The sequence below is a fragment of the Papilio polytes genome, unplaced genomic scaffold (genome assembly GCF_000836215.1).
Source record: "Papilio polytes unplaced genomic scaffold, Ppol_1.0 DF824102.1, whole genome shotgun sequence".
Taxonomy (NCBI): domain Eukaryota; kingdom Metazoa; phylum Arthropoda; class Insecta; order Lepidoptera; family Papilionidae; genus Papilio; species Papilio polytes.
The window spans coordinates 90,247-117,489 of NW_013525102.1; the positions used below are offsets into that span (position 1 = coordinate 90,247).

General features: G+C 35.4%; 1 protein-coding gene across 3 annotated transcripts in view; it reads right to left on the minus strand.

Moving 5' to 3' along the window:
* Positions 1-4,136: 4,136 nt before the first annotated feature.
* LOC106099623 (myosin-VIIa) overlaps positions 4,137-27,243 on the minus strand; it is a 31,251-nt gene continuing 8,144 nt past the window's right edge. For all 3 annotated transcript variants that reach the window (XM_013278215.1, XM_013278214.1, XM_013278216.1), the window contains exons 2-14: positions 21,376-21,424; positions 15,167-15,427; positions 14,267-14,545; positions 13,110-13,394; positions 11,438-13,033; positions 11,132-11,359; positions 8,611-8,850; positions 8,292-8,456; positions 7,856-8,140; positions 5,288-7,756; positions 5,023-5,222; positions 4,673-4,940; positions 4,137-4,531 (exon numbers count right to left, since the gene is read on the minus strand). In XM_013278215.1, coding sequence (XP_013133669.1) covers positions 4,325-4,531; positions 4,673-4,940; positions 5,023-5,222; positions 5,288-7,756; positions 7,856-8,140; positions 8,292-8,456; positions 8,611-8,850; positions 11,132-11,359; positions 11,438-13,033; positions 13,110-13,394; positions 14,267-14,545; positions 15,167-15,427; positions 21,376-21,393 — 6,501 coding nt within the window. In that variant the 5' untranslated portion in view covers positions 21,394-21,424 and the 3' untranslated portion in view covers positions 4,137-4,324. The remainder of the gene's footprint in view (positions 4,532-4,672; positions 4,941-5,022; positions 5,223-5,287; positions 7,757-7,855; positions 8,141-8,291; positions 8,457-8,610; positions 8,851-11,131; positions 11,360-11,437; positions 13,034-13,109; positions 13,395-14,266; positions 14,546-15,166; positions 15,428-21,375; positions 21,425-27,243) is intronic.

Genomic DNA, 27,243 nt, shown 5'->3' on the forward strand with positions numbered 1-27,243 from the left:
ACACACATAAAAAAAAAAATAAAAAAAAAAAAAAATAAATAAATATACCGACGAATTGAATACCTCCTTCTTTTGGGAAGTCGGTCAAAAAATTGCTTTTCATCTGTACTAATACTAATTACTTATATTTCTATACTAGGAAAGATTGGTATTTTGTATGTATTGAAATAACTCAAACACTACTGAACCGATTTCAAAAAATCTTGCACCATTAAAAAGCTATGTTATCACTGAGTAACTTTTAATCTTTTAATTTCACGGCGGGCGAAGTCATGACAGCTAGTGAGTTAATAAAGGAGAGTATATAAGTTAAGTAGCTAACTTTAGTTCGGTATTATGAAAAGACCTTTCCTGTTGACAAAATGTAGTCAGCATCTAAAAAATCTTACATTTATCGACAAACTATCGTAACTCCGCTACATCTTATGTGCTTCTAATTGGTGTAATCGAAGTCCATTAATAGCAGACAATGAATTTAATAGCTTTCGATTGTTTTAAAACTATGTGCCTATTGTTTGTTCTATAGACTAGAATTATATGTCTAGTAACAGGATAGCAACACTTTAATACGAACTCTCTGATTTCTCATAAACAATAGCCAGCTATTAATATTTGTTTGACAACGCGGACAAGCAGTAAAGTATAATTATCTGTACTTAAAATTCGGACTGAGAAAGGATGGTTTTTGCGTTTTCAAAAAGCTGGAATTGTATCTCTAAAAATCTAAATACGATTGTTAAGTTAAGAACGAAAGGAAACGTTGAATGAACAAGATGATCACAAGATATAAGCTTGAGTTTTCCGAACCAGATTAAAAATGTGCTGGATTTTGTTAAAATCAGTTTCCGTGACTCTTCTTTCCTTTTGTCTATGGTCTGGACTTACTACTGTAGAACTAACACCCCCTATGCTAGTCAAAGGATTAACAAATGGGCAGTTCCAGAATCTTAAAACTATTTCATTGTCAAATTCAAGGAAAGTATTTATATTGTGATTTTTTCTCATGAAGGTGACACCAAAGTTTATTCAAATGAAACATAATCGGTTGTCTTAACATCCAACTGAATAATTCTTCAATTTTCCCATTACTTGATTAAACACAAATAATATTTTGGGATAACTCGACTTATAAACTTTCCGTGCGAAAAATTGGCTAACTGTTAATACGAAAACACGATACGTGTTTGGCGTGTTCGACCAAAACAAAATGCTTTGTCACACGACGAATTTCATGCTAGTTTCATACGAGGGCACATTGAGGCAGAAGAGGACAGAACAATACTGTTTTAACAGTAAGTGTCCAAACTATAGCAGTACTGCACTATACTACTTGGACTGTTCTGTCGTCGTGTAAAAACATCAGAGTTGGTTGACATTTGTTCACGGCGACGCGCGGCAGTAGCGACTCGTCACCCCAAATTGCACACTTTAGGATGAGAAATCAGACACGAAATTGCTCTAAACACTCATATTCTTGATGTTAGATAAATGACTTCCTGCTGCGGGTTACAATGGAGCCATCATTATTCCTCAGATCGCAGAATAGAGCGCTGCCGTGAGAGACTCCCACGACCTTATTGCGGATATATATTTTTTGTTTGGTCTAATTAACAGTTTTTGTAATAGCCCCGCTTTTACCTTAATTGTTAGTGCCGCGATTGCGCCCAAATATAACCATATTTAGTTAAGCCTTTTCATTTCTTTCATGACGGAAATTGTTACTCTAAGATGACATGATAAGGCTTAATTTCCCATCTTTCTTTCAAAAGCAGAATAGATTGTTGTAATCTTTCCTACTTGGATTTTTTTTCGGGATATTAAAAAACTGAAAATAGTTACTAACTACATGTTAATACCACTGTCGCATTCGAGGCCGAAAAATGGCTTATTACTATGCTTTAAGTACTTTCATTGAATTTTATTTATTTAATGTTATTCTAAAGAGTTATTTTTGCGCATATTTTCTCACAGTGTTTTTATTCCTTTGACGGGAATAAAATGTTATTTTCAAAAAGGTGCAACGCGATGTGAATCCACATGGAATCGGTTCTCAGAGATGTAACATGAATTTGTAAATTATAAATATACGTCTCACGTTATAATTTCCCACAGGAAGATTCTCGCCGATTACTGAATTAACCATGATTTAATATTATGAATTTTTGTAATTATCTTCAATATTCAAGACATATGTAGACTGATAAATTATTTGACCCGGTTGGCATGAGTGAAAATTAAATTATGACAGCTCACCAGCGCCCTCTTTATATGCTATATTCTGTTTACATTTTACATATTTTCTGACAGAACCAACCGATAGTAGCATGTCTAGCGGGTTACTTTACCGGGCTAGATATCCTTATTTGGCTAAGTTTTTTTTAATTTTCAGCTATCCAGCTATCTACTGCCCAGTGTCTACTAGTGTGCCTTTGGTGCTTACGCTACGGTTACGCTTACTGAGTTAATGCTGACTTTTGAGTTTAATGTGCGATGACCAGAGGAATAAAAGGTGGTTGAATAAAAATAAAACAAGTAAATTCATTGTGACTCATGTTTACAACCACTCACAAATGCAACTTTAAAAGAGTTTAAAGCGAAAAGAAAAAAAAACAAAGATCTCCCGAATCATGGCATAACACAATATTAATACATTTTACACATAACCTTAGCAAATAAATACAAATGTTATCATGCATGGAATAACTTTAAATTAATGTTCGGAAATATTTCTAAGTTTTCTAGTATACCAAAAAATAACCTCCCATTCAATTCTTAATTTTCTTAAGTACATATTTCAGTTTAACCATTTAATACAATTTATAAAAATAGACGATTATTTTTCTTAAGCTTGCCTTTACTTCGATTATATTTGTCGCTCCACGTAATAAAAACGATATTCTATAAAAGAACTAACTTTTTTTTTGATTTTTTTGTAAAGGCAGTTTTCCTCGTGATGCCAACAGTATTGTATTTAGTATAGGACGTGTTAGTGTAGGACATCCTGGCTCAAAAACCTACGCCAGTGGTATGGAAAGAGCGCCCGTTCACTTTTCAGAGCTGTGGTGTCAAGAACGAAAGTCGCCCTAATGATCGCCGAACTTCGGAAGAAGATGGCACTTTAAGAAGATAGGACGTGTTGGCAATTACAAAAAATTAAAAATATCTACTAGAGATACGTATTTTGTTTTTGCATCTGGATGTAAAAATTTCTTTCATAGAATATCGTTTCTGTTTAATTGTGACAAAGAGATATCTCGACGTACATTGAAGTCTCTCTTTAAATCTCAAAATAGATTCTCTACCATAGACCAAAAATATTAATAAAAATTAACGCTAGTTTTGTTGGTCCATTATTGTATATCCTATATTAGTTACAATAAACGAGTAGGCACTTATTAAATAGGAATTATTTTAATCGTTATCGATTTCAAAGCGTCTGTACCTATCACCTGATTATAATAATAATTATATAATTGCAGATCTTTTTTCGTTTAAATATGGATAATTACGTGGTAAATACGCTGCATAAAAATAGCAGATAACTATTTAAATGCAATTTATAAAACACGTTTGTTTCTAAATCATATTAACTATAATGTATATTTCAATGATTTATATTCTTTATTATTTTAATGACTTATATCTGTATTAAAATGAATAGTGATATATAAGTTGTACATATAATAATTATATATTATGATAATTTGTTGTATTTTTTATATAATTTAGACGAAACTTTGCTTGATACATATTTTTATGTTATTGTTTTCGACTTTATTGATTATAGTTATCGATATGTTTTAATCAATTTTATAATAAGCATAGATTTTGAGGTTATTTTTTATTTAATGCTAACGTATTGTGCAATTGGAAATATCGTTTATTAATTACTATGCTAGAAGTGACGGACACATTCATTAAAATGCATTCATCGTCTTTATTCAATTGTTTTAATTATATTTCACCAGCACATTTTCGTTAACTGTTTTATGGATTACTATCCATAGACAACGTACACTAACATAAACGCTTATTGGCATATACGTGAAACTAAAAACGATAAAAAAATGTTTCTGCATATGCATAAAACCTACAAAAATGATATGTTATGAAAACTGAATTTTTCAAAAATGTAATTTTTTTTCTCTAAATTTGTCAAAAATTATGACAAAATATAGCAATGCTCTTAGCAAATTGAAATTAGAAACCTTGTATAATTGTATGAAATATTCTAAAAGAACACTGTAGAAGCGGAATGCTAAGCGACTGTATTCGACATAATATACACTTATAAATAAATCCCATAAATTCTAAGCAGTCCCGATTATTTGACTCGCATGGACCTCTGTTTGTTCATGTTGGTGAGCATCAGGGAGATGTAGGAGGTGAGCAGGTCGTCCATCTTGTAGCCCAGAGACGTCTCGCAGAGCAGCTTGGAGCCGCGCACGAGGTTGCCGATCGTCATGTGGAAGTACGTGTTCCCGGACGACCAGTTCGAGATTCTGGTGAAAGGATGAGTTACCAGTATGTCCTGGAAACAAACAAAACATAATATTAACGTATACAAGAATTATATAAATCGAGACGATATTTTTCTCTCTACCATTTAAAAATGCCTCTGACAAAGAATAGCAAAAATTACTCTCTAATAATGTCAGAGATGAAAACTAACCTTCGATTGCGGATGGATCAAACTAACACCATGCTTATTAATAGCGATGAGCAAGAGTTCGGGGTAGTTGGGCTCCGTGGTCTGCTTCACCTCGAAGAACGCGGAGCCGAATGTGGGCCACCGGTAGATGACCTTTAGGAAGGTTATCTTGGCGTCCTCTGGCGTCATGCCCGCGTCCTGGTTGTACGACGCCACGATAGCGCGCTTCCAGTCCGCGGAGCTTTGCAATTTTATTAGATCCGCCGGGACCAATTCGCGGAGCATTTGCCTGTAAAGTCGATAGTGGACACATTATATTTGACTCTTGTACTCATACAAAGTATAGTCGTTAGAAAAGGAGATAGTCTTACGGTATGGCCTGCAGCTCCTGCTTGTTGTCGCCGAAGCGCGCGCGGTAGGCGAGGGCGGCGAGGCGCGCGGCCTCCTCGCGCCCGCAGCGGTGGTAGCCGCGCAGCAGCTTCGGCAGCTCCTGGTGGAAGTGGAAAATCACGTCCGCCGCGCGGTCCTTGCCCGGCACCGTGTTCGTCCACAACTTCTTCATGAAGAACACCTGAACAAAATGTACATTAGACACTATTTCTTTGGTAAATCAAAAATACTTTAAATAATTCATACCTGATAAGTGAATTGTGGTGTTATCCCATCACGAGTGGGTCGTGCCTTCTTGATCCAGTCAGTCAGATGTCGCACGAAGTCAAAAAAGAAGTCACCTTCAGGCACCGATATAACCTTATCAGCTATCTTAACGAACAAACTAAAACCTTCACTGGACCTGAGATTCAGCCTCTGTGCTATATTTTGACAAAAGTCTTTGGCTCTTGTCGAGGAGTCCACTTCGAAAGCTTCGTCCGTGTCGTCTGGGAAGTATACTTTATGGAATATCTGAGTCGTCTTGTGCTGGATGGCTTCAACTTCCACCTGGTGCGGTGGATACTTCCTTTGGCCGTTACGCAACGTCTTTTGCAGTCTTTGGAGAGAATCTTGGGCTATAGGATATCTTCTAGTTCTTAGGAACAGTGTTAACTCTCGCAGCAACCCTTGACTGCAAGCGAAGAGTCCCGTCGCCAACCACATCAGCTCCCATCCTCTTTCCTCCGACATTCTATTCCTATTGTCTGTTAACTGTTTCATTACTTGGCAATATATCTCATCTCTCAATATTTCATGTTTTAACGGGCCATCGAAAATATGATCTGTGTATTCGTTGCCAATACGAGGACGCTTTGAAGGCAGATCACCCATATATTTTAACATAGCCGTAAAAGCAAAGCAAGCCTCCTCTGCCAATTCTTCTTTCGCTTGTAGTTTTTTCAATAAAGGTAATTTAATGGGTTCACGGGAATGTCTCCATAGTTCTTCTGTTCCTCCTCTTTTCGCTGTTGAAAGTGTTAAGGCTTTCGACACGGTCCGTTTTGGTGGCAATCTGAAGTGATCCAAAGCATATTCCAACAGCGTATGTGGTTTATCTCTCGTCTCGGTGCCATTAAATGTACTAGTTGGAACTCTGCGACCGTGTTGTGCCCCTTCTTGGCAAAATAGCAAGAGTATGTCGGGAGGCGGCTTAGTTAGTGCCGGCAACACATACACTGTTTCAGCTGGAAAGTCTCCTCTCTCCATAGTCCTTTCGCATCTACCTATGCACCAACCATTATTAAGTACCGACTCACCCGTACTATCCTCTTCTAATATTATCAGATCTCCTTTTTGGAAAGTTAAAAAGCTTGAACCTTCTCCGGGCGCTTTGTAATCTTGCAACGCTATCACATATTTCGATCTCTTTTTCAGGCCTTCTAAAAAGTATACGACCAAGTCCCTAATGTCTTCTGCATTCGGACTCTGGAATGTGAACTCCTCACCGCGCACGGTTGATAGACTAAAGGTTTGTGTGAACACTTTATTGGTCTTTTGACTTGAGACGGTCGTGATCTCCGGAAAGGACAACTCTAGTAACACTTGCTCTTGATCATCTACTACATACACCCCAGTCCAGTTCACTGCTATAATAACATCGTTTTTGGGCAAATTAGGCCCCGAGTTTCGGTAAGCTTCGTAGAATCTTGAAAAAAGTAACGGCCATTTGAATTTTGCGTAACTAACTACATCCTCCTTTACTCTATAAGCTGCAACTTTCTCTTTAACGTAATAACTCTTTTTGTAAGCTTGTACCACCAAGGCTCCCCATCTATCGACTGCTTTCTCGACTCCCGTTAAACAGTAATCAGGAATGTAGTTAGGCAGCAATGTGAACAAACGTTCCGTGTTCATATCCTGACCGTATTCAATGTAGTACTGTTGAGCTGCAATCATTGCTAGATCTTCTTCTTTGTCACATCTGTATTCACCAAATTTAACACCTCTTACAACTTGTTGATAAATAAGGTTAGTGGCTACCTGATCTTCGGTAGGATCGTGCCATGGAGCAAATATTTCTTTTCTAAAGAATAATCTCCAAGGCGCATTTCTCTCTTGCGCACCTTGTTCTTTGGCATATTGTTCACATTGTGATATAGCATCCATTACATGGTCTCCGCCGCTGCCGAGAGAACTGACCTTATCGAACAGAGCAATGTATAAAGAGAAACCGAATTGATCCCGTAATCCAATTTTATCAGACAACTGATTGCAAAGCTCTCTCGCAGTGGTCGCGGAGTCAGCTAATAACGTTTTCGTATTTCCGTCCATAAATGTTATTGGCAGCATAATAGGTTTCTTTGATTTAGTTGCTTGTAATTCTAACCAAGAAGGAGGTTGGTTCCTGGTGCCGTTGTTAAATGTTCTCTTAAGCCTGTCTTCGCAGTACGGGGCGTAACCAGGCGGTCCTTCTCTGATGAATGCCCTCAGGTAATTCACAAATTTCTCACTAGGTGCAAAGCAACCGACACATAAAGACAATAAGATCCATCCTCGGGCATGTGAAGATTTAGATGGATTGTTAGTCAGCTGTTTGCATATTTGACAGTATATTTCATCTCTGAGTTCCGCACGGAGTATACCGTGACCGATTATGAAATGAAGTTTCTCTAAATTAGATGTAGGTCGCGATTCAAGCCAAGACTGATAACTGTCCGCCGTGTATTCTTCGTCCTGTAAATAAACATTACATTGTCAGTTAATAAATGTGACCATTTGGAGTTTTACGAACTTCTGAAAGTCATGAAAGGTAGTGCAAAAAACGGTAACTACCTGAAGTTTTCTTCTAACGTCTTCTCCAAGTTTATTCTTTCTTTTCAATGTCAGTGAAACCAGCTTGTGCCTGATAGATCTTGGTTTCTGCTTGTTCAAATAAGCATCAGGGTCGACGCCCATCATTTGAGCTTCTTGGAATTCCTTGGAGCGTATGAAGTTTCTTCCGAGGGTTGCTGTGACTTTGGACATAACAGAAGTATTGTCTCTGTCCATTGTATGGTAACGTGGTTCTGCGAGGTCTCCAGTGAAGCGAAGTATGGTCACCCATAACGCTTGTGCAGCCTGAAATTATTAATGCTATCAGACATGTAATGTAGAATAATAAGCATAACAAACCAATTGATTATAATTATCTTAAAAAAAATTATTAATGCAATTATTTCTCGTACGATATTAATTATTCAGGAATTTATTTGACGTGCTAATAACTTACCAATTGATCGCCTTGTGTGTGCAGCGGCAGCAGCGGATGTTTGAGAGGTTTCCTCGAGTATTGGTGAGTTACGTTGCCTTGGAAGTACGTTGCTGCGAATTTTTGGAACTTAAACTCGGACAGATCCTCCTCGTCCTCGGATGTTGTCTGCATTGGGGTTACCATCTACAAAAAATACAGTTCATTAATAGTTAATAATTAATATATTATTATTAATCACTTACTACCTCATCCAAAGTAGTTTCTGGTCATCATACAACTCTAAAGTGTGGTATGTTAAAATATTGAACTGTGTGACTACTAGCTGTTTTTCTATTACCTCTTGTTGGTCGGCTCTTTGCTGCGGCAAGTCACTGAACACTGACGTGTCCTTGGGTGCCGGTGCTTCACTGCTGGAATCAGGCAGGAAGTCGAACATTGCCTCCACTAGCTTGCTGTCGTCAACCGGCTCGTCCTGTTTCCTCGCCGCCTCTTGTAGGAGCGTCCTCTTAGCTTCCAGTTGTCGTTTCTCCTCTAATGCCAATTCAGCTTCACGCCTCTCTAGCTCATACATTCGCTCCTGTAACAAATTACATATAACGTCATAAAAGACACGAGTAATCAATTTATATAAAAGAACAGAAAGTTTATCTTCTCTTTTTTACTTCATAGTACTTAAACAGTGTATTTTACATAATGCAAACGCGAACATACGATAGTTACACACATAGATACTTAAAAAACGAATTTAATATGAACAGCCTTCATTGTTCTAGTTTAGATAACTTTGCCAATTTCCATTTTCTTCACTCGTAATTATACGTGTAGAAATGTTTGTTGTGAAAGTGGTTGTTTGCAATATAAATTAGTTTGTATACGTGATTTGAATTTGTATTTATTGTTTCTATCACGTGTACTTTGTCTTTAAAAATACAATGAGGAACGCACTTCATTCGTATAAATAGAAAAAAAACATTGTGAGCTTCATTGTAATTAATGCATTATTGCGAACACTAACGATTCTAAAATAGTTTACAAACATCTATAAGTTTAACGATTTATCTGTTATTTGACATCCGGCAACATAACACATTAGAAGATAAGATTAATATTTCACCAACACAATAAGAAAACTCCAAGCCATCATCGCATATACACTTCGTCCATAAACTCATTTTGATTTTAGCTGATTTTAACACACGACGAAACTTCGATAGAGATCGCATTTTAACACTGACTGTTGTATACTTGATGCGTTATTCGACTGGACGTGAAACGAAGCGAGACATGTTTGAATAAAGTTGCATAAGTACCAGTGCATGCAACTCAGATGCTCAGTATACAAGTAACAATTATATGTGAAATACAACGAAGTTTTACAGGCTCTGAGCGGTAGGGCGATCGCCCTGGGCACTGGAGAGGTAGATGCACCACAGATTTGTGAATTACGTGGTGTAAAATAACCCTCTCGAGCACCCTTGAATCGGAATGCTAAACGCGTATTGAGTGACAGCCCAAGCCGAGGTCCCCTCTCGGGGGCCCTTGTGCCCCACCATGTGTGTCACTCCATGGAACGTCCACCGAAGCGATCTAAGAGCTCGGTGGCCTCCCAATCCGGTAATAATAACGAAGTAACGGCTCGTGCCGAGGCTTCTGAGAGAGCCCGCAAGAATAGTTACTCATAAACGAGGTTTAGGCTAAGCGCCATCTGCGCTCGGCCCTCAAGCCCGGTGAATCGTGAACCGTGGCCATTCAGTCACAAAAAAACTTCCCCGAGGCATTGTAAAAAAGGTGGCGACGTAGAAGTCTTGTCCAGGACGATAGTAGCGGTATAACCGGCCCTATTTACGTAGGTGGTTAGACTAGCTATCAACTTCATAACGTTTGATTTATTCTCTTATAACGTATTCTCACCTATGATATAATATGAAAGTTATCATGTAATTTACTACATAATAAGTGTTAACATAACAAAATATCTTTTTTTCATTAACTAATTTACGTAGTAAATAATTTCACTTGAAAATAAAACAATGTCTGCAATCAAATCAAAAACAAATGTCTATTGAAGGAAATATGATGAATCTATTTGACTTTAACTTCTATAATTTAAACCAAAAATGATTTTAAATACCTGTCTTTTTTGTTAACATTTTGTCAAACTATTTACACATTTTGATATGCACACGCAGAAGGTAGGCACATAAACTGAAAACAAATTAAATTTAATTGTGTTTTGATATAATCTTTTCAGATTACGATCAAATTTGACCGCTTGATAATCTAATTATCACGATATTATAAACTGATCTTACATTAGATAATTATGCAACATTAATGTGTTAATATTATGGCAGTATTTAGTTATTTTGATAACCGTAAGGTTCAAATTTCAATGTAGAGTAAACTCGTATATCTGTAATCAATTATTCATTAATATTAAGGTGTAGTTTTAGTGACAAAATGTGTATGTGTAGCGTCGACGCTAGCTTTTTCATGACACGGTTAATCCATTTAAATGGCCTCCAGAAAAGTAGAATCTTCTTCTTTTAATTCACATTTTTATGAAATTTTAATCAACCTTTATCGATGGGCCGATAACCGTTTTCATTTTCAAATTGGAAAAAAGAAATGTCGAATTTATTCATACCAATATTACCAATAATACCACTTAAAAATAACTTAAACATACAGATGCATTAAATTTAAATAATGGTACAAGTTTAAAAACCTTATCAGTGCGAATATACATATAAAATTAAAGTGTGTATTCAAATTAAACATCCATTTTACACTTTGATAAGTATGTCACGTGAAGTGATTTCTTTTACATTAACAAAACACTCAAATTATCTACTTACCCTATAATTCTGCTCAGCGATCTCTTTGGCGCGGGTGTTGCCCTGGTGCTGCAGTCTCTGCTCCTCCTGCTTGCGCAGGCGCAGCGCCTCGTTGTGCGCGATGGTCTCCTGCTTGATCCTCTTGTAGCGTCGCATCGCGATCAGCCGCCGCACGTGGCTTTGGATCTTCACAATCGCCCACATCTTGTGCCCGTACGACCGACGGACTAAGTATCCACGGGCAGCTGCCTGGGAAAAAAACAAAAATTAGTCCGAGAGCTATCATAAGATTAAGTTATCGAATAGCAATCTCCTTCAAATACTTACTTGTAATGATACAATATGACCTCGCAAATGTCTGAACCGATGTGCCAAAACCCTAGCTCGAATTAACGCCTGCAGTCTCGCGTACCCAACTTTCATCTTATTATATCGTATTCTCTGCAACTTCCCGCGCCAGTGACGCTGTATCAGAACAGCAGCAGCTCTCATCTTCAAGAACCGTCTCCGATATACCCAACCCCTTATGGATCTTTGCAGAATTAAAATCTTTCTAGTGAGCACTCTATCTCTTTCCTGTTCGAGGAATAAATCATGTGCATCCTTCAAGAATACTTTGGTATGGCCTAGTTGGTAATCAGATTTGCCGAGAACGGTGGCACAAATCTTTGCGGTTGCAGCACGGCAGTCCGTTTTATGTGCTGGGGGAACTCCTGATATTAAAAATCGGTACCGCTCCACAAATTCTTTAAAACTGTGCCGAATTGGATAACCCGCTCTCCTGATTCGGATTGTCTCCATCATGCCAGAATACCGAAGTTGACGGCAGCAAAGACCGCGGTCAAACATCATCGGTTTCTTGAACTCGTTTGGTTTTATGCACCTTATGAAGAATGGCTGACAAGTACCTAACGTCCGCATTAGTAAGTCGAGAGATTTTTTGAATTGGGTCGACAGAGTAGGAGCCCTTTTACGAGTTTCCGATCCCATAATGATATCTTCTTGGAAAATCTGTTTCAGGAATTTATTCGTCGATATATGGATTAATTGAAGTAAGTCAGCGCTGAAGGTGTCTCGGTTTTTCTCGAGGAATCCACGAGTATCGTAGAACACGATACCAGCAAAATGATTTAATCCAAAACTAGTATTAATGTCCGACTTTGGTTTGAGATAATTTCTGTGTAGACCGTGAGTCTTGTGTAGCTTTGCTAACATAGTTTGATCAGTTCCTTTGGGGAATTTAGACTCTTCGTCGATCAGAGCCATGATGTTCAATTGTTTTAACGCAATTAAATCTAAGGCATCTTGATTGTCAACAAACTCGATGTGCTGCCAGTTTATTCCTTCATGATTGTATTCCTCTTGCTCCAATTTAAAGATATGGCGTACGAAAAACTGTTGAAGATTTTCATTCGCAAAATTGATGCAAAATTGCTCAAAACTATTGTGATCGAAATTTTCAAAACCGAATATATCCAAAACACCAATCGCAGTCCTCGTAGTTGATTTCGGTTTGTAAATGGCGGCGTTAATCTTTTTGACGATAGTGACAAAAAGTCGCCCGTAAATACCTTTCACGAAAGCGTCTCTAATATCAACAGATTGTGTTTTACTTAGAGTCGATACGACTGTTTCTCCGTGTGCAAAAAGCGTCTTCCTGGTAAGTGCATCGATCAGAGACTGTGTCGGTACCCCTAAGAGATTTGCTACTCTTTTTACGTTCGCTTGTTCTATGATTTCTGTTGCGTCTAAATTGTCAACAACTGTTGCTTCATATTTTATGTTACCGCAATGAAGAACAGCTGCTAACAATTTTAATATTTCCCATATCTCTGGTTCTGTGAATAATAAGACTTTCATAGCTGATCTAATATCTGCGAATTCTGCAGCATCATCCCTTCCTTCGCAGGTGAAACTGCCTCCCTGGAATAAATAACATTTAAGTTTAAAATATGAAGGTAGTTTAAAATAACAGGATAATATTTAAATGATTGCTTACTGCAGATAAATATCTGTATTCCGTCGGTTCACCCAACTCGAGCTTCTTTTTCTCATCTTTGGAAAGTCCGGCGAGTAAACAATAAAATACATGATAGTTTCTCTCTTCCGAACTCTGAGAGACGATTCTAGATTTTTCTAATAAATATTGTTCTATTTTAGCACCTTCTATAACTCCACCGCTATTAAAATGTATATCTATGTATTTGCCAAATCTTGATGAGTTATCATTTCTTACGGTTTTTGCATTACCAAACGCTTCCAGGATTGGATTCGCTTCTAAAATCTGAAAAATAATAAAACAATAATCTTATCTATTTAAAATCTTACATAATCTAATTATGTAAAACATGCAATGGAATGCATTTCGTTATCTATAACACGATCTAATTTGCAGTTGACGTGTACGATCGAATTACTGATACACGGCAAATTATCACCATGACACTTCACACGAATCATTTACACGCTAAATTGAAACCAGAAGTAAATCTATATCTATACTATTATAATAAAGCGTACACACACACTTCTTTGTGTCCTAAGATGTCAGCAATTATAGCATGTTTTTGAATAATTCTTTTTGTTATAAAATGCCCTACACTTACGTCACGCTTTAAGCTATATATTTTTACGTCATTAAACATAGAGGGTTAATATTTTGGATAAAATCCCTAATGTGGGAATGAGACCATAAGTTGCTGCTAACATCAAGAACGCAAAATTGCCATAGTATGGTAATTGGTATTTTGACATTTGCAATTGATTATTTGACACATGTTAACAATAAAATAAAATTTTCATAATTATATGCGGATGAAGACGCAGTGGAACTGGTACATATTAAAAGCAAACTCAGTTCAGATAGTGAATTGCAACAATTAGGATGAGCAAAAAATAGGGGACAAAGGACTATAATTAGTTAAGAAATAAAGAACGACTCTTTCATTAGTAAACATGTTTTGCATTTATAATGTATGTATGTCAATGGCCTTTTAAGAACGACATTCTTATGCTATCGAAATGATAATCAAAAGCAAAGATTATGATCTATCAGAAAAAGAGCGTGAATAAGTCATAGTTTTTAGACATGGGTATAAACAAAGACAGTACAGTACGTATGGAAGTAAGTGGTGTTTGATGAGTATAGGAACATACTTGCTGTTCTATCCATGAGTGCTTCCCGCTGATCGCGGCGAGATATTGCAGTATGAGCTTTGTGGACTCCGTCTTCCCGGCACCAGACTCTCCGCTTATGACGATGCACTGATCCTGACCGTAGCGACGCATATGTGCATACGCATTGTCGCCTATCGCAAATATATGCGGCGGCAGTTCTCCTATTTTCCTCTCTTTGTACAACTTTATTTGGTCTGCAGTATATATTGGTAGTATTTGGTAAGGATTCACCGCCACCAATATTGAACCCGTATAAGTCTGGAAATAGACAAGTTATACAATTTGAAACATGTTTTCTATTTTGTTTTATCAACATCCGCATTTCTTTCTTATGTAAACATAACTGATTGTACGTCCATCTATTGTATTTATTATTTATGTTTTAACTTCATAAACAGCATTACTTGTGATGACATTATTACATTACTAGCATATAAAATGTAACTTCTTCCTGAATATTCTTGAAACATATGTTTCACGTGAAGGAATGTTTCCTTTCTAACTTTTACATCCACATATCGTCTGCATGAATACTCCTAGTTGTGGTACGGTAATCTCATAGGTCTAAGTTATGGAACCTCGAGAAGTAACTCTACTACTATACTAATACTAATATAATAAAGCGTAAAGGCACTACTTTGTGGCGTAAGATGATTCTTTCTTTAAAAAAACCTACATTTACGACACGCTTAAGGCTATATATTGTCATCCTTTAAACTTAGGAGGTAAATAAATTGGATAAAAATCTTCATGTGCAAAAGGGACCATAAACTACAAGTTGCCAACATTAAGGAAGCAAGGTTTGACATTTGCAACTGAGAAATTGACAACTGAGAAAATAAAAATTTCATGCGGATGAAGCCACACGGGAACACTTACATAAATAAGATTTTCGTTATAACGTATGAGAAGATTCCTGAGTATGCCGGCTTCGTGGAGGTCTCCCAGAGAGATCATGTCCTCGACACCATGCACCGAGGTGGCGTGCATCGCCTTGATGCGTCTCTCCGGCGGCAGCCATTGCTCCTGACCGTCGTCGTCGCGTACCCGGATCCGTCGACCCTCCGCCGCCAGCACCCGCGCCCCGATCGCCACATCGAACTCCCGCCCAGATACCGGCTCGATCCATATGTAATCACCCTGGAACGCAATAACAGCAAATCAGATAGGGTTATGAACTCTTGCCCTTGTAAAATTGTGGAATAACTGGTCTTACGACTTTAAATGCTAGTGAATTTTCTAATTTAATTCAACGTGTGTGTCAGAAAGAAATAATTAAACTCTATGCTAATATTTTAACGGTTTACGATTAGCACGGTTTCGGAAACTAGCTATTGCTTGCGACTTCGTCCGCATAAAATGCGGCTTGAAAGAATTTTTAAAATAGGCCCTGTAGTTTTTGAGTTATTTCAATACATACAAAAGTACAAATCTTTCCTTTTTATAATATCAGCATAGATTAAGGATGCAATAGTCACACGTTATAAATGTCATTATAATATCAAAACGACCACTAACATTGGTGACGTATTTCTAATATGCCTGATGGATCAGACAATGCTCGGACCTGTCAGACAATTGAAATAGAAAGTCCGTATCCTTTTACAAATGGCCAGCGAACGCACTCAGGATAATTATCTCGTTGTGTGTGAAAGTGACAAGTCGTAGAGAATGTTGATGAGCGATACATACAAGACTGACTAGAAACAATATTTTAATATTCATGTATTGAACAATCACAAGTAAATTTTTTACATTTTTTGTTGCACTATTAGTAAGAAATTAAGTTATCTAGAGAGATGATTTTTACTATACTAAAATAAGGTGATAGCAATATAGAACAGTTAAGGAGATCCTAGAGGAAAAATTTTATGTAAAACTTTATTTATTTGAAATGTATTCAACGAACATATTTTTTAAAATTGTCAAAGAGGTCAATAAATAAAATATAATATTAACAAGCGACAAATGAACATTTTAGTTACAATGTTAAATTTAGAGCCTCGAGAACACATAGATATTCCAACAAAACATTTAACACTCTAAATTCTATACCTTACGTTAGTTTGGAAAGTGTCTACTTTGTTTGTTTAAGACAAATATAGTTGTAAAATTTAATAGCGTATACGTAACTGCTTTTCAAGTAATTACTAAATTTCAACATACCTGAAAAGTGTTGAACATAACAAATTATCAGTTTCAATTATTTACATATTCCAAATCTTTTCACATAAAAATATAAACCTATATCATCTTGGCACCATTCATTACAAATACTGAAGTTATATTAATATATAAGATAAGTTTATCTATATAAAAAATGACCGCGTCTGTCTGTGCAAGGTCGTTCATTATTACTTTGCATACGTTATCACCATTCTATTTAGTTATGACAGTCACTGGACTAAATGATTCAACACGTTCGTCTAGACATATCTATACATATAATAAAATTGGAGTGTCTGTTTGTAATATCAAAAGAAAAAATTCAGATTTCGGGAAGATGTATTTGCGTTACTGATAACGAACATCGTATTTAATTGTTTTTGTCTGTCTGTCCTCGAGCCGCGTTTGTTCCGGGTAATCTCCGATTCTTTGAAGAAACAGGTTAACTTAGTTCTTTCATCTTTAAAATTTATTAGGGTCCGCTAATCACACTATGTGATTATATGCTAGGTTTGTCAGAATCAGGTATTTTCTTCTAAATTTCATAAATTACAGTAAAGTTTTCCGGAAGAAATTTTCTCTGAAGCCCCTCGGGGAATGTGGTTTATTGAATTATACGTAATAAGCCGCAATGTCCGTCTTAGTTTTGCCTGTAGTACCAGGTGCGTACAGCAACTCGATGCATACAATGGGAGTACCAGTGTTCGGATACATAGAATTAATCTATACTATTATATTAAAATGTAAACACACACTTCTTTGTTGCCTATGATGTTTTTTTAATAAAAAGCCCTACACTTACGTCACGCTTTACGCTATACATTATCACGCCATTAACCTTAGGGCCTAAATACTCTGGATGAAACTCCTAATGTGGAAAAGAGACCATAAGTTGCTGCCAACATCAAGGAAGCACGATTGTCAAGGTTTGTCATGTCATGTCATTTTGACATTTGCTATTGATAATTTGACAAATGTAAACAATAAAATAAAATTTTCATAATTTCATAAGGATGAAGTCGCACGGGAACAGCTAGTATTTCATACATTTCCTAATACGTCAATGGAATTCTGTACATTTACTAGGAAATGTATACATTTACCAAAATATATGTGTTCAATAATCTGTAAAAGAATATTTAACACATTGTCTCGAATTGGGAATTGTATATTTATTCTAGGAAATGTATACAATTTATTTTTATTTGTAAGTATTCAATGTATTTCTTTATGTTTATGACGGATTTGAACATTCTAACTTTTTCGAAGTTATCACAGCTATAGAATTAAATTGAGAGTCACTTCGTCTAACTTGGTGTAAGATAAAGTAAGTCAAATAACTGTATTAGCTTTGATGCTCGACATCCTCACATAATTACATGAACCTCCTACAAGTGTCAGAAAAGAGGGCGCGACTGTCATATTTTGTTCAAGCAGACTGAGCCTAATTCTGTGTCGCTATTTATAAAAAAAATATCGAAAATCAAGAAGCAAATTATATTATTTTGAAACTGTTGCCTTAAATTGATTTGAATAAAATAAAAACTATGTTGTTTTTTAATAGGAGAAAGTTTTAATTTTTAAAAAATTCAGGTCTATATGTTATTTTTGAACTTTCCAATAGCCTTACGATCAGCCCAAAATATCTCAGGTTGTAACAATAAAAACATCGTCTAATAACCGTGATTACTTAGTAATGTCATATTTAATAGTCACTTAAAAGACGCCTTAAATATTAATAGTGTCAGGATGCTCACACTAAAACGCCCCTTAGTGACCATTAAAAGACAGCGGACAGTATGATTATGCTAGATAAAAATAAAAACTAAATATCGTCTATTATTTATTCATAGATCATTGTTATTCATTCTGTCTGTCATCGACTGCATTAAGTATGTTATCAGATTAAATATTTTGGTTAACTTTCAATAGCGGACGACTCACGGCCGAGGTGCGTACGCAGTCACGTTGACTTTCTAAACGCGTCTCAATAACTCAAAATTATAATGTTTTGCGCGTGAAAGTATCACCAATGTAAAAGAACGTATATTTAAACTGCCTGTTTAAATGTTAAAAAACGAAACAAACACGCCTATTTTCTTTATTTCTATTTATTTATGAATATTAATATAACTGGTTTGGTATGATAATGGATTGTAAAGGTTTCTTACCGTTAGTTTATGTGTATTTCCAGAGATTATCGTTCTTTCAAAAAAATTGAGGTTATATTCTGTTAAAGATACATTAGGTTAAAAATAACAAATTTTGTTAATTCAAGGTTTTCATAACGTTTGTCGTGTTTTTATATAAAAATATTTGGACAACTTTATAAGGATTGTCAATCCCGGACATCTTCCCACTCATAGACAAGATTGGTCCGCGCACGGAGGCGGCATGCCGCGGCAGCGAGATACTTTCCCTCTCTATTTGGTAACTGACTGATAGATTTTTGTATACAAATTAAAATATGTAAACAAAATCAAGGCCAATGTTCAATTAATTCAACTTTTTAATTTGAAATTTTCTTATTAACAAATTAATGAGATAGTGTGAAGATTAATACTTTTCTTCTTTTTAAGACAAAAATCTATATTCCTTTCTTATTTTACTAAATGTAATTGTATAAAATAAGAATTCGAAGAAAAATTACTTCATTACTTTCAATTTATTACGTTGCTTTTATTAAAACAAAATTTGTTAGGTTATAATTAATAATTGCATAGTGAACGCGCACGGAGGTCAATGCCCTAACTCAGAGCTAGATTCAGAGTATAGGAATGTGTTGCCAAACGCAATGATCGGAAACCGCCCGGAAAATGTACCGCCGTCAGCCCACTCATTGCGATTTATGTCGAAATCCTAAACTAGCAAATATATCACTTAGAATTAAATATGTATGTGATTCTTTAAAATGTACTCGACCATTGTCCATAGGACACTGCACTCTACATTGTACAAAATATTTTAAATATGAAAGTAATTAATAGATTTAATTTAGCAATAAGATTGATAACTTCCATGAGGGTCGCCAGCCAATGATATAAACTACCATAAGGAGGTCGCCCCCATGGCTCCTCCATGCTCTTGGTAAGAAAACGATTGACACGTTAATCTGTTTAGGGTAGATATTTAAGATTGCAACAACGTGTATTTATACTACACACACCCCCGAAAACGGGTTTTCCCAACCGTCACTCTTCTGTCCCCAGGTGGAGACAGACGAGAATAAAAAGTTTTATCCGTCCCGCCTTTTGCGACGAGGGGACGGTTGGAACTTATTTTATTTCATAACGGTTCCAGCTTATTGGTGATGGTGGGACTAAAAGGTGGCACGGATGATACTTCTTATTCTCACGTGGGGACAGAGCGATGTGACGGTTGGGAATAATGCGCGAAAACCAACCAAGCAGCAATAAGTGGTGCGAATATACATGCCACCGACCGATCATAAATTCATTAAATACGCAAATAGACCACTCTTTACAAATTGTCTAGGCTAATTACAAACTGACAGCATTACCGACCTGTCGGTGACATACATAAGACACCTAATAGTGGATCATTGATACGTATTGTAACACGAGTGGTGTAAGGGCGCATAGATACTCAAGGCAAGTGAGCCCGCGACAACCTTGAACCTGCCCCACTATACAGTCACGAAGACAGGCAGGGTTGTCAACGATTGTGCAAGATTTTTTTTTTCACATAGCTTGTTATACTCCTGTGCACATGAGTACTTCCATTCCTAATTCTTATAGTAACAACTTCTTCTCGGTTTTGTAAGTAAATATAGAATAATGTTACCTGCCATACATTAGTTTAAATTTAATGATTTTATTTTTTTGGTACAACAAACTAAGTAATGTTACAAATAAAGAAAAAGAGTTTCTAATTCTAATTTGCTTGGTTACCTTTAGTTAGCACAACTATTCATGAAAACATTTGTTTTAAAAATATGTTCGCATATTTGACAGCCCTAATGTAGCACCTGATGGTCTTCACTTTAGAATTACGGTACTATGCGACAATGTGCTCGAGTACGACATAAAACGAAATAGGACGTTCTTGAATTTATATGAAGTCATTCATACTTCATACATCACAAGAAATGAGTCATTCATTCAATTCTAAATCAAATAAATTATACCTTCTTATCTATACTATTATAATAAAGCGTAAACACACATTACTTTGTTGCCTAAGATGTCAGCAATTACAGCACGTTTTTGAATTATTCTTTTTTAATAAAAAGCCCTACACTTACGTCACGCTTTAGGCTATATATTTTCACGGCATTAAACTTAGACATTTGCTATTGATAATTTGACAAATGTAAACAATAAAATGAAATTTTCATAATTTCGTGCATGGGAACAGCTAGTACAAAATAAAGTATTTTCAATTGAAATACAAGCGAATAGATTTAGATGATTGAATGAACAATTGTATTGTTCTATTTTTGGAAAGATAAACAAAAACAAAAGGAAAAGGTTCTTAAATGATCGAATTATATCAACAATAAAAGTGTCCAGTTAATTGAAGAATTAAGCGATAATTAAAACAAATATTTGCAAAGGCTTAAAATGAGTTCTTTATTTGATCATATCTCATCTTCCTACCGTTTTTCTACTTCTTTCTTCTTAAAAATTACTTTGTAAGTTATCTTTCAACAGTCCAGTTCCATTTATTAGTAACAGTAATACATATGTTAACATTAACTAAAGATAACAGCTAAGTGTTCTTCCAGTTCTACGTCTATGTGGAATTTTTATCGAGATCCGTACCGTTTAGGCGGTAAACTCTAACAAACATCGAAACTTTTACATTGATATGAGTAAGATTAGTTAAATAGTTTGATTTTCAATTCCCTTTTTTTTTCAGTTAGAACAGTATAATTTAAATTTTAATATGACAACACTTACTCTGGTAACGATGACCATTATGAAGCCGACATGTGGTCACTCCCACGATCTGTAACAGGAAAGTAAAATAACATTTAAAATGTTTATTGTAATGTAAATTTTACATTTCTGTGGCACTAGTAGTAGTAGTAGTAGTAGTAGGGGCTACGGTTTCCGCAACTCCACGACTAGCGCGTATTTTGCGTGAGAATAGGACATGGATTACTCCAGCCAACCCAGCTCGCCGAAGAACCCCAGCAAACCCTTTATATTGCTGGTGATCTCCGGGAGCGATCTCGGCGAACCAAGATACCTAACCCTGTATTCAGTCACCGCTCGGCGGTGCTGTATGACGTGTGACGCTGTTTCTTCTTCCTCCATGCACGCTCTGCACAATGGACTGTCAGTGACACCTATGTTGAACAGATGTTTGTTGAAAAGGCCATGGCCAGTGAGTGCTGCTACAATTAATCGTAGCTGTTGTTTGCTGAGTTTGAGAAGTCTGCTCGAGAGCCGTCTATCGATTTTAGGCAGAGCGTCTTTGGTCTGCCTGCAATCGCTAGTGTTGTCCCAGAGCTCGCTGTGGAGGGCGTAGCTACTATTTGTTACCTTTGATCTGATTCTGTGGCACTAATGGGATACACACTATTGTTCAATCAATAATCTAAGCATGCATGTTAGTTTCACACGAAGGCAGAATCTAAACATTGCAATCCTTCTATCTTTAAATCACAGATAGTATAGTGCTGTTTAAGTGTGCGGTAACACAATACTGCACGGTCTATTGCTCTTGTTCAATGTTGTCCTCATGTGAAACTAGTATAGAGAATTTAAATCAGTCTTTTTTAATTAATTAAGTATGAAGACTTAGAAATGCGTTATAAATAAACGCATAAGATTGTGTCATGTTTGCACAAGTATGAAGTATTTAAGAGTTAAAAAAAAAAATAACTAATAGACATTTCGTAAAATTCCATAGCCAATTTATACAAATTTTATTATTTCTTTCATTTAGGAAGTGAAATTAAGGGTTTTTACCACCACAACACTTACATACTACATGGTCTTACAAACTCTATGAAAAACTTTGTTTTTGTGTGTCCTCTTTCGCAGATACCCAATAACGTCTTACTTAAAACAAAAATAAAATTACAAGTCCTGCCACGTTCACTGTATGTCCACTTAACTGACGCATTGTTTGGTTTATCCTGAACAAACGCCTTTAAGGTTTCTTTTAACGAGTTAACACGCTGTTTAAAGCATATAAAAAGTATTAAAAAATGTGCTAAGAGTTTTGCTGTTTAAACAGAAGTCTGGTATTTAGGTATGGCCGGATTTTTGTAATTACAATAGAATAATATAACGATATTATTGAGTCAAGTCAAGAGTCAAGAGCATCGGTGGATCAGGGATTAAAGCAATTGACTTGTAATCTACAAGGTTCGAATCCCGCTGTGTAACAATGTGATTTTCGATTGTTCGATTTTCATATGTACATAATTTACCCGACGTTCTTACGGTGAAGGAACACATCGTGATGCAACCTGCACATATCGGCGAAAAAATAAAAGATATGTGTTAAGTCATTCAAAAATTTCATTGTCATGACAACCCTAATCTATACTAAAATTTAAAAAAAGAAAGATTTGTATTTTCTGTATTGAAATAACTCAAAAACAATTCGGCCGATTTTAAAAATTCATCATTAAAAAGCTACGTTATCAGTGAATAACATAGGATATGTTTTTTATTATTATTTCACAGAGACGAAGTCGCGAGCAACACGTAGTATTAAATAGTTTAAATAAGCTTACGCATTCAATAGACAGCGATCGCAGCTGAACGCGCCGGAAATCCTTTATTTAAGGCCGTTCATCTCTGAACGTCGCCGTCGCGGGTACTGCATTTGTACCATACTTTCTACAGCTGACCGTGAAAAGATTGTGTAACAATATACCCAAAAAGAATTTTTTTTCTACTTCGCAGTAAATTGAGCAGTTTCAGTTAATTCTTCTGAATATATGTCTAGCAATGCCACACCATTATCTTAAAAATTTCAAAAACCTTAACGAAAAAAATCTCACAAAAATTTCAATAGTAAGATGTCGTGTAAATGTTATAAAAAGCAGACACGTGTTTTTTTGTTGTCGTAATTTCATTGTAACATAAAAGAGGAACAGTCAGCTGCATATGTATAAGATTACAAAGCCTCAGAAAGTTGCATACGCCCTAAGTTTCAAAAATACGTTACTACGTATTCGCTCTAACATATTTTACATATTTAGAGCGCGCGCACAATTTTGACTGAACTATCGCATAAGTGTTTAGTCGATTTGATTCCATGAGATTATTATGGAGGTGCGCACACTACTCGATTTTTAGTTGTGCAACTAAACTAATGAAGTGAAGAACTAATGAACTAATGAAGTAATAAAAAATATAGCCTATGTTACTCACAAATAAATTACCATTCTAACGTTGAAAGAATTTATAAAATCGGCCCAGTTGTGTTTAATTTATTTCAATACATACAAAAATCGTCGTTGATCATCTCGGTATTCCCGCTGCTCGTTTGCCCCATTTTGTTATACGAAAAAAATACAAATCTTTCATCTTTATAATATTAGTATATCTTGTGTTTATATAAACCTTCGTCTCAAATTACTCGATCTATTAAAAACTGTATCAAATTCTGGTGCGCAGTTTTAAAATTCTAAGCATACGTAGACAGACAGCGGGAAGCAAATTTGTTTTTACTATGTAGTGATTTATATTCTTACAAAAAATGATAATATTACTGCCGTATTTAAACTGTTAAACATTCTAGATGTTACAAAGAGGAAATCGTAAACGGTATCGTTACATATTTATATACAAGAAAGTGATAAAAATTACGAAACAATATAAAAATACCTTCACGTTTAGTCGGACGTGAGGCTGTCGTAATAAGGCTGCTGTATACGGACATTTGAAATTTGTTGCCGGTAGCATTGTTTTAACGGCCAAACTGTCGGCAATTCACCGTCAGTTAGATGTTACGGAATCGAAAATGTCCGTGTACAGCGTCCTTTATTGTATATCTGCGGAAGTAAAGCGTGTTGCGTTTGTTATTCTATACACGTCCGCTGTTTATTGAATTCATAAATCTGTATGCATTTCATTCAATATCAATTCTATTGAAAGTAAATTGAATGTATTAGAAAAATAACTCACTGAATACTAAATAACAAAATAAATAAATAATCCATAACAATAGTAATTCTCAGTTTTGTTTATTTATTGGAATAAAATGCTGTTTATAAATAAAAAAAAATATATTTATAATTGAAAACCTTGTAGATCAAACAAAGAAAATGCGTTCAAACTTTCTTTATTATTCAAGGGCTTGTTAAAAAAAATAAAATATAATATTACTTTATCGATTTAGTTTCTTTCTCGTAAATCGTCAACTTATTTAGGGCGCGACCGTGCCCCAAACGAGGTTACCGAATACAATCTAACAAGGCACAAATTAATTGTGATTTAAAATTATGTTAAGTAAAATACATTGTCCTAAGCAGTTAAATTTTTAAAATGGTAAAAATGGGTATTTCCTATTGGGCCGTTCACTAATCTAACGGCTCAACGGGAAACATACAAATAAATAAAGAAACCAATGTATCTTTATATGCAATCCTAACTATTGATGATATTTCTGTTTAACTACATACCGGTTTCCCGCTCTTTTTATTAAACGTCGTTTAAACATATGCTTATTATCTTGCACACACGTATGTTGTGTGAAAAATCAATAAATACTTAATTTATTGTAATGACGCAGAGGCAGTTTACCTTCGGATCGCGTTAATGTCTTTTTTTCATCGATGCAAATTGCAATCTCAATGCAGACGCTAATTTAAATTTATAACTGCATTGTATCGTTAACTTAATATCTCTTTTAAACCCAGTCAGTATTCTAAATGTTTCATTTAACTAATAAAGTAATATAACATAAGAAATTTAGCGACATTTTCATACAAAAAGAAAAACAGAATTATGTGTCTCTATTTATGAATTCGTTTATTATATTGCATTGAAAAAAATATTAAATTCAATTAAAAATTAATTTAATATTACTTTTAAGTTTACATAAAATTAATAATTGTTTTTTTTTATTGGGAGATCGGTTCTTAGTCCAGTACTTTTGGGTCTCAGTTCGGTTCAAGTACATTTAAAGCGAAAAAAGTGTACATTAAAAATTTCTATATTTTTAACATAATAAATGTTATATAGCTATTGCTTCCGACTTCTTCCATGTGAAACTTAAAAATATAGCCTATGTAACTCACTGATAAAGTAGCTTATTAATGGTAAAAGAATTTATTAACTCTGCCCAGTAGTTTTTGAGTTATTGCAATACATACAAAAATACAAATGATTCCTCTTTATATTAGTATAGATAACTTAAGTTAGTAAGCTAGCATTACTGTTAGGAACAGTAATAAGAAACAGCTGTAATAGTTTTCTTAGAACAGTTATATGTAGACAGGTTACACGTGCGCTTGTCTTAGATTCCGTAACTATACACGTGCACAGCCTAGCGATCGATTTCCTATACGTTTCTCTGGCGTTACTACATATGTAATGTATTCACACGAGGACAGAACAATGAGACAGAGCAACTATAAGTACAGCTATAAGTGACAGTGGTACAGCCGCCTTTAACATCTTTGCACGAATGGGCAGGTTTGCACACGCAATACCACGACCACATAGAAGACGTAAAGTCGAAGCAATTCCGCGTTTTATCTGATGATTGTGGTGCCGGAGGCCCAATTGTAGTACCTTTTTCATTCCACCCTTAAGACGGGAAGAAAAGTGGATTTGATGGCGTAGGAGACGCATAGGAAGAGGTAATATCCTCTTTATGTGCGTCTCCTTCTCCGTTGATTAAGAGTAGGCAACGTATCTGCAATTGGGGATGTCTATGGGCAGCGATGGTTGCTCGCTCGTTTACCATCTTATAATACGTAAAAGTGAACGTTCAAATAATTGTAGTACTGCATTGTTGACTCATTATTACTGTTCTACCCTCGTGTGAAACTTGCATTAGATAAATGCAATCATTAGAAAGGTGCACGTTATATGTATTGACGGAATTAAAATTCGAGAACGATTTCCAAATGTTAACTATCTCTTTATTGTTTTATGTATTGAATGTAAATTTTTGTCTTAGATAACAAAAGAAATGTTTAATTTATTTAATGTATTGAGCGTTAAATTGATAATTTACCAGTTTAACTTTCGAATTTCAATTGTTTTTTTTACGTCTTTAAAACGCACTCTTACGAGTTTCGTAACATATGCAATTGCTTGTACAAAGTTTGTATCGTAAATTAAGAGAAAACTTTACTCAATCAGTAATATTTATTTATATAAAAGTTAATACATTATTAGCAGTATGAAAGTAAACAAGGCAGCCCTGCCCATATCTGTCGCCGCGCCGTTGAAAAAAGTTGTGAATCAACTAATTCCGATAAATTACTTTACTATAGAAGTTTATTGAACTTAAATGTAATTAACGTTGGTTTACATACGTAATATTAATTTTTTAATCAGTACAGCGATGGATTTATTACTGACTAGCTATTGCTCGCGACTTCGCCCACATGAAATTTAAAAAAAATGTCTATATCTTACTTACTGTATGACAGATGACTGTTTTTTTATAGTGAAAGAATTTTAAAAAATATCCGAGTAGTTTTCGAATTATTTCAATACAAAAACAAAATATTCTCAAAAAAACAGTACACTAAAAAGTACAATTATTATTACTTTGATGTCGGTGTCAGCCAAGGTATGCAGTGATATGTCTACGTAAGGGTTTCCACATTTTTACCATAACAATTG